The 8,958-nt window shown below is 43.4% G+C and overlaps 1 protein-coding gene across 1 annotated transcript in view; it reads right to left on the minus strand.

The window, feature by feature from the left end:
• Positions 1-499: 499 nt before the first annotated feature.
• LOC105536648 (acyl-coenzyme A synthetase ACSM2B, mitochondrial) overlaps positions 500-8,958 on the minus strand; it is a 42,433-nt gene continuing 33,974 nt past the window's right edge. Inside the window, exons 9-13 of the mRNA XM_011976064.1 lie at positions 8,463-8,657; positions 6,451-6,578; positions 6,230-6,329; positions 4,013-4,132; positions 500-1,565 (exon numbers count right to left, since the gene is read on the minus strand). Coding sequence (XP_011831454.1) covers positions 1,461-1,565; positions 4,013-4,132; positions 6,230-6,329; positions 6,451-6,578; positions 8,463-8,657 — 648 coding nt within the window. The 3' untranslated portion in view covers positions 500-1,460. The remainder of the gene's footprint in view (positions 1,566-4,012; positions 4,133-6,229; positions 6,330-6,450; positions 6,579-8,462; positions 8,658-8,958) is intronic.

Raw genomic sequence — 8,958 nt, forward strand, 5'->3', positions numbered from 1 at the left:
ATTTAATCTCTCTAAGTCTTAATTTCCTCCTTTGTAAAATGGAAAAAATAATAGTGCCTGAACCAAAGGGTAATTGTGAACCTTAAGTAGGATTAATATGTGCATTTACTTGGGATAGTGCCTAACTCTTGGCAAGTGCTTGATGAACGATCAATATTATTATTACTATTGTTGTTGTTATTACAAAGTCTTCTTAAGAAGAGTCATGGGCTCTCAGATAACCTTTGCTTTCTTCTCCTACTTACTTGAACTTGCTAGGAGCATTCATCCTCCATCTCTGGGTTGTAGGTGAAGTCCTCATAGTGCTCACCTCTCTCGATCTCCTGGACCATAGATCTGGTGTCCCAGAAGCCCCAGGAATTGAGGTGCTTGTTGTTCCTTCAATAAAACCACCTCCCCATTCTCTCTCCATGGATTCCCCAACTCACAAGCTGTTGGAAGCATACATGTACCTCATCCCTGCCTTTCTTTGTTTTTCCCAAAGACTACTGTCAGGATCTTGGTTTTAAAACTATTTAATATTTGAGTCTAGGAAGAGTAGATAACACCAAAAACAAGGTATGGGTAGCTGATAACTTTGGCAGTGCTTACGTTGTTCTCACAGCTATGATCTGAGGTCTGTAGATGCCATACAGAGGTGAAACAATGTGGTATTTATCATGCATCTGGGTCAGTGCCTGGCATATACCAAATGCTTAATAAATGGTGGTTCCCCTCTGACCCTGAGAGTTTCAAGGTTTGGGGTGACTTGGGGATGATTCTAATGTCCCAACCCCACACACAAGTCTTCCTGTATGGAGGTCTTCTCCTAGGGTAAAAGAAGGTGCCACAGCCTTTCATTTCCTTCTCAAGCTCCAGTTTTATGCTTGACTTTGTCTATCTGTGGGAGTATTTATGTTTTCCTCTTTTCTTCCCTCTCTTCCATTCTTCCTGTCTTCCATTACTTTTCTTTATCAGTTTCTTTTACTATTTTTATTTTTTAAATTTTTTTCCTCTTCCTTTCTCCCTCTCTTTCTTGTGTTCTTTTGCTTTCTTCTTTCTCTCTATTTCTTTCCTTTCTTCTCTTTATTTTTCTGATTCTCCCTCCAATTATTTTTCTTCTATCTTTTCTCCCCCTTCCATCTTCTCTTTCCTTTCTTCCTCCTTCCCTTGCTTCCTCTCTCCCTTCCTCCATACTTTATTTCTTTTTCAATTGCTTTCCCTGGCAGCTTTAATATTTCCCTGACTTACTTTTCTTTCCTCTTTTTCTGTTACCCTCTCCTTTTCACTCTCTGTCATTCCTTCCGTTTCTTCTTTCAACATCTAACATGGTAATGTTTTGTGTTAATAACCAAGGCAAGACAAAAATTACATTCATGTTCTTTCATAAAGAATATCATATCTTTACAGTAACGCCAAGGGCCCAAAGGGAAAAGAAAGAGAAAGAAGAGGGGAATCCAAATGAATGCCTCCTAGATGTATTACTGCGCACGGGCTTTCCCAGACATCTTCCACTCCTTGTCTCGAAGCTTGGTTCGTTGAATTTTCCCTGTGGAAGTCTTGGGCAGGTTCAAGACAAACTCTATCTGTTGAAAAAAAAATTGGTCCAGGGTGGGTGGTCTGTGACCACAGTGGGTTGCATTTTTCAGTACTGCCGCAGGGTGAGGGGAAGTCCTTCAGGCTGGAGCCACTTCAGGGCAGCCCCTCTGTGCAATAAGAAGCTTCAGAAAGTGCTCTGGGATGAGGACAATAAGAGGTTGGCTAGAATTGGGCATAAAGGTCTTTGACATATTTTCAGACACAGGAGGAGCAGCATAACAGACACAACATGGCACAGCAGTCAGCCAGTTGAGCCTTGACATCAGACTCTCTGGACCCCAGCTCCTCCTCTACCAATCACCTGGCTTTAACTAGGTCCTTGGCTTTGCTAAGACTAGTTTCCCTACTGAGTAAGCTGGAGGATAATAGCAACTTCATTGGGTGATTGTGTGAACAAAAGGAAATTATGCAGGCTAAGTTACTGGCATGGAGTCAGCACTGAAAAATATTAGCCGTTGTTATTAATCTGGATTAATCTGAGGTCTTTAGATATCTAAGACATCTAAGAATTAGGATACTTCATTTTGAATTCCATATCAATCATTTCCTGTCGATGTACCCTAAGCAAAATTATAAAATCTCTCCAATTTCACAATTTGCTCTTGTTAAAAGGAATGTTTGAAGTTGAGGATCCTCTATCTCTAATATTCCCAAATCTGAAGACATGGATGATGAAGACGCCTCATTGAGGCTTCCAATGATGTGGCTCAATTACCTTGGCATTGGTTTAAGCATCAGATGGTCTTGAATTTAATAAAAATTAACCATTTTTAACTTTAATTTAATAATAGGGATACTGAGATGGAAAAAGTATCTTCTTAGTGGCTGATATAAGAATTCTTCTATAAGTCAAGACTGACTTTGTTGAGAAGGGTTTGTTCAAACCACAAAGAAATGGAGCAGAGGTCAGCAAACTATGACCTGCAGGCAAAATACAGCCCATGTCCTGTTTTTATTAATAAAGTTTAATTGAAATAGTCATGCCCATTCATTTAGAAACTGCCAACTTTTAGCACTGCATGGGCAAAGTTGAGTAATTGCAACAAAGAACATATAGCCTAAAATATTTATTATTTGTGCCCCGGAGGGTAGATAGAGAGTGGATGAAAGCCACAGGAGGTATCTGGATTTAATGCTAAGAAGTAAGCTACTCTGCTTGTCATGAAGAGAGAAGCAGAAGGGACTGGATGTAGTTGGTGGAAGGAGGGGGAAGGTGGAAATAACCTGTTGCTTTGAGAATTCTAGAGGAGATACTTGCGGAAAGAGACACATCTAGTGAGATATTTGAGTAAGACATTGCACACTGTGTGATAGGACTCCTTGACTCAGCCTTCTACAATATTCAGTTATACTTAAACGTTCATAATAATTTTGGTGTGCCTGGATTTCTAACCTCCTTTGTAAATACTTATTAAATGCTTATTATGTGCTAGTCACTCTTCTAAGTGATGCCTTCTTAAATGAACTCATCCTTAACAACCTGTGAAGGGGTAACAGCATAATTCTCATTTTGCAAATAAGGAAACTGAGGAACACAGAGGTTATTGAGTAAGTGGTGGAGGTGAATGTTGAATCCAACAGTCTGATTCCTGAGACTGTGCTGTGCTGCCTCACTCTCAGAGGCTGCAAGTCCACCTAGTGGACTCTGATATGCAGCTGAGATCCCCCTCCAGGGACAAAGAACTCCCACCCCACTGCCAGACCCCTGTGGGAATTGCCTCAGCCAAAGACAGCTATCTTGTCCAAGGTCACACTCCTTCCCAGGGCAGCCTACATCCATACTTGATCCACCTGTGACTGTAAAGACCCCCTTCCCTTCCTCACCTTGCCTTAGGACAACACTGAAAGGTTATGCTAGCTTCAGAACTCCCATGGGATTGGCTGGGGTTCCCATTGAGACTAAGTCACAGTGCAACTTCACCCTCTGCTTTTAATTCAGAGTGAGTCAAAAGCTGAGGTCATTTTTCAAGCATCAAGATAGTTGCTAGATTGTCTTCCTGGGCTTTCTTGATCATAGTCAGAAAGACTTTTTTTTTTTTTTGAGACAGAGTCTCACTCTGTCACCCAGGCTAGAGTGCAATGGCACAATCTCGGCTCACTGTAACCTCCACCTCCCAGATTCAAGCGATTCTCGTGCCTTAGCCTCCTGAGTAGCTGGGATTATAGGCGCATGCCGCTACGCCTGGCTAATTTTTGTATTTTGAGTAGAGACGGGGTTTCACCATGTTAGCCAGGCTAGTCTTAAACTCCTGACCTCAAGTGATCCACCCGCCTCGGCCTCCCCAAGTGCTGGGATTACAGGCGTGAGCCACCGCACCTGGCCCAGGAAGACTTTTTAAAATTAGAGGGCTGTCCTCCTCCTGAAGAAGATAAATATAACAGGAAAACAATCTATTTCTCAAGTTTGAGTGACTTGGGATCTCAAAGGCCTTACCTTTCTTGGGTACTTGTATGGGGCTGTCACTGACTTCACATGCTGCTGCAGCTCCTTGGTGAGCTGTTCTGGGTCATGGGACAGGAACTGCGAGGCCAGGACCACAAATGCTTTCACCACCTGCAAAAAAGATAAGGGCCAAGAGAGAAGGGATTAGAGTGTGTAGTCATCTCCTGGAATAATGTGAAATTGGCATTAAGACTTCCATCACCCTTGTATCTCCTCATTTGCATCCCCAGTGATCCAGGTCAAGGGAAAGGGAGAAACTGGGGACAAGAATGAGGTTCCAGCTCTCTCTGAAGTTGTTTATTGGAGGAGCAGGTGGACAATAGATTGAGACCAGGCTCGCCTCACACTCCAAGGACAATAGAGACAGATGAGGAGAAAGAAGATACAGGGGGAGAAAAGAGAAAAATAGACTGAAAACCATAACCCTAAACAACGTGTTAACTTCTCCAAACTTCAGTGCTCCCATCTATAAAATGGGGATAAAACTGCCATATTTAACTTACGGTACATAAAATGAAATCATGTACAGCAGGGCTGGCTCAGAGCTGGACACACAGGGTTTTCTCAGCAGAGGATCCCCCTTTGGCCTCACTGCTCAGTGGTTCCCATCATTTTTTGTGCGATGTGTTCTGTACATACCGGAGGTGTGATAGTGCCAGGCTTACACCCTGTGGGAATGTACTAGGACACTGATCCACACATTCCACCTCAATATTTTCCTACACACACATCAAAGTCCACTAGACCCCATCTGAGCCTATTTCTATAACCCTGACTTTATAGGGGTCTTTCTTTTTCCCTTTATTTTCACTGCGAACACTGTGGCACGGGGGCTCTATCCTTTGGCTCAAATCCCTCCTCTGTTCTTCTGGTCAGGAATCAGAGTCTGATTCAAACACCAAACAGCAGGATAGACTCCTTCCAGCCTCATCAAAATAGACATTATATGGTACTTACTATGTGCTAGGCCTTGTTCCAAGCACTTCAAGTTTTTTGTTTTTTTTTTGAGACAGAGTCTCACTCTGTCGCCAGGGCTGGAGTGCAATGGCGCGATCTCGGCTCACTGCAAGCTCCGCCTCCCGGGTTCATGCTATTCTCCTGCCTCAGCCTCCTGAGTAGCTGGATTTACAGGTGCCTGCCACCGTGCCAGGCTAATTTTTGTATTTTTAGTAGAGACGGGATTTCACCATCTTGGCCAGCCTGGTCTTGGACTCCTGACCTCATGATCCATTCGCCTCGGCCTCCCAACCAAGCACTTTACTTTCTAAAAATTTTTATCGATTCATATTTGTACATATGTATTGGGTACAAGTGATATTTTGTTACATGCATATATTGTAATTATCAAATTAGGATACTTGGGGTGTCCATCACCTTGAGTATTTATAATTTGTATGTGTTGAGAACATTTCAAGTCCTCTCTTCTAGCTATTTTGAAATATACAGTACATGGTTGTTAACTATAGTCACTCTACTCTGCTATTGAACATTCGAACTTATTGCTTCCATCTAACTGTATGTTTATACCCATTCACCCACCTCATCCCCCGCTTCGCCACCCACACACCCTTCTCAGCCTCTGGTATCTATCACTCTACTCTTTATCTCCATGAGATCAACTATTTTAGCTCTCACTTATGAGTGCAAACATTTGATATTTATCTTTCTGTGCCTGGCTTACTTCACTTAACATAATAACCTCCAGTTCTCTCCATGTTGCTGCAGATGACATTACTTCATCCTTTTTTAATGCCAAATAGCATTCCATTGTGTATATATACCACGTATTATTTATCCATTCATTCATTGGATACTTAGGTTTATCTCATATCTTTGTATTGTGAATAGTACTGCAATTAACATGGGAGTGTAGACATCTTTTTGATATGCTGATTTCTTTTCCTTTGGATAAATACCCAGTAGTGGGATTGCTGGATCGTACGGTAGTTCTGTTTAGTTTTTTGAGAAATCACCATACTTTACAAATATTAGCACATTTAACCCTCATAACAATCCCTCATCTTACAAATGGGGAAACTGAGAAACAGAGAGGCCAAGTAGCTTGCCCAAGGTCACATAGCTAGTAAGTGGCAGGGCCAAGATTGGGTCTCAGAGTGTTTAGCCCCACAGTCCCTGTTCTTAAACCATCGTACTACACTGCCCTTGTGTTGATATCTGTTCACCCCCAGACTGCTGCTTCCCCATCACCTCTCCTCGGACGGGGTCTGGGCTGCTGATCACAGCCGTCTCAACCACAGCAGGGTGCTCCATCAGCGCGTTCTCTACCTCCGAGGGTCCAATCCGGTACCTGCAGAAGAACCTGTCCTTCAGAGAAGACTGGACACCCAACCTCTAGGCTATCCCAGAAGTCTGGAACCAGCCAGAGTAAAGACCCAAATTTCCCCTCCCAATCCAGAAACCAAGCTCACCCGCTGGAGTTAATGATATCATCTGCCCGTCCCATAAACTGGAAATACCCATCTTCATCTTTGATTCCCCGGTCTCCAAGGAGCCAAAAGTCCCCTCGAATGTTGGCTGCTGTCTTCTCGGGATTGTCCTGGTGACCACAGAAAGACAGAGTGATTGTGCCTGCAAAGCCTAAATCCCCTACCCTGGGGCTGCCATGAACGGATGTCATAAGTCTTATTAAAACTGCAGGTGTGCGGTGTATAACTTGACCATGGCAGACGTGCCCTGAACCAGCCAACCCTAGGCTGCAGGTAGAACTGGATCTTTCCCATTTATTGAAGTTATTCCACTCAGGGTCTCTCAGCTACTCCTCTAGGTCCAGTCTGATGGATATTATTGATGTATCCGTTCATCCAGGCTTAGGGCATTTCCCCCAGTTGTTTCCATCTCCCCTTTCACAGATATCCTAATCTCTGCTCACTCCATGGCACCACTCAAAACTATCATTTTGATTAGGTACTTTTCTTGGCTTCTTTGTTAAATTTGAAAGTTCTAGGGACATTAGCCGGGAAGCCCCCTGGGACCCTGGCTAATGTGCATGTTTCTACAATGGCTGGATCCCTCTATTAAGCTGAGGCACTTGCTTATGAGTAACAAAAAGGCTTGAGCTTTATCCCTTGTCAGGGCATCTTCGTATATGACTCTGGTATGGGGGCATGGGCTCCAGACTGGAGATTCAGTTACTGGATGATATGGTGGCATAAAGAATTCTTAGCCTCACTCCATCATTGGGAATAGAGGGATGCTAATGATCAGAGACACCAAGAGGCTCGTCTGAAGCTAAACAGCCATGACAGAAGGTAGAATTGAGACCAGAAGCCAGGTTTCTTGGCCACTGGCTCAACTTTCTCATGGCCACATGGAGCCTCTGTGGCCTCAGAAGTCTGCCCAACAGATACTTCTGAGTCTGTTTCCCTTTCTGTCAAATGGGGAGAAGCCCATGACTTAGTACTTCACTGGCATTTGAGAATAGAGTGGGACTGCACATAGGAAACGCTTGGAGAAGGGAACAGTGTGGCCCTGCCCTGATCTCTGAGGCTCAGTTTTCCTCATTTGTAAAATAGGAATAATCACTCAAATCTACAACAAGTATTTTATTGAACACACTCACAACACAAAACTTACAGATGAGGAAACTGAGACATGACAGATCAGTAACTTGCCTAAGATCACGCAGTACAGGATTTTGAACTTGAGCAAGTTGAGTCCAAAAACTTTATAGGGTGGCTGGGAGGATTAAACAAGTTTAAAGTTTAAATAAGTTTAAAGTTTACAGATTAAATGTGTTTATAGGACAAAGCTTGCCTCATGGTATGCATTCAATAAGTGGTGGAAACTACTATTATTTGATTTATTATTTATTTATTTTATTAATGAATTATCTCAGGGATCAGAAGGCATGCCCTTGGGGTCTTCTCTGTCCACTTTCTAATGGTTGTGAGCTTGAGCAAGTCTTGTAATCTCTGGCTCCAACATCCTCACCTGTCAAGTGAGGTGGCCGGATTCAAGGATTATCTGTCTTTACCCTCCCAAGATCTGAAGATAGGGATTCCTCCAGCTGGATGGCAAAGTCTCAATGTAAAGTGCCTGGCAGGCTCTAAAGAAGATCAATGGCATAGAGCATGGGGATGATACCTATGGGAGGGGGCAAGGCTGCCCTTGGGGGAATGGTGCTGTGTATAGTTCAGGGTCAATAATATTTTGGGCATGAAACAGAGAGTTCTTGAGAAGTCTGAGGGCTAATTGAAGAAAAATAAGTCTTCCAATGAGGTCACAGAGATAGGCTGAGGAAGGCAAGGCTGAATAGACGGTCTTTTCTTCCACTGGCAAAGCATATATTCTTGAAAACTGGACACTCTTTGTCTTCATATCTAATGCCTCTTGGAAGTTTCAGAACATTTGGCCTCCCTCACCCCATTTAGTGCTCCCCATCCTCACTGAGGAACAGAGGAGGAGGAGCACAGTTTCTCACCACATAGCCAGAGAAGATGCCTATAGGCTTGATGGGTTTGACCCTGACGCCAATGTCTCCTTCTGTGCCGGGGGGCAGGACGTTGCCCTTATCATCTATGACCTGGAGAAAGAAGCAGATTGGAAGAATGATGCACAGAGCAGAAGATGGCTTCAATGGTAGCATGAGATTACTGAGTTGGTCAAATGAAAGACCCTCTTGCTCTAGTGGAGACTGAAAACAACAACCAGAAACCAAGGGAACCCAAGAGTCTTAAACTCAGATCTCTGATCCATCTGTCTGGAATAGTTTAGGTGAATCCTTTTATTGAGACTGGCCCAGATGAGTCTGGGGAGATGCTTTTGGCTTTAGGAGCTCAGATAAAATAATAGCCTCCCCTTATCTTTGAGACCTACCTCACCTGTGGACTTAGAAATCAGGCAGATCAAAACTCACATTTACTCTGCTACCTTACTAGCTGACTTTGAACTACTTAAACTCTGTGCTTCAGTGTTTT

This window comes from Mandrillus leucophaeus, unplaced genomic scaffold, assembly GCF_000951045.1.
Source record: "Mandrillus leucophaeus isolate KB7577 unplaced genomic scaffold, Mleu.le_1.0 Scaffold162, whole genome shotgun sequence".
Taxonomy (NCBI): domain Eukaryota; kingdom Metazoa; phylum Chordata; class Mammalia; order Primates; family Cercopithecidae; genus Mandrillus; species Mandrillus leucophaeus.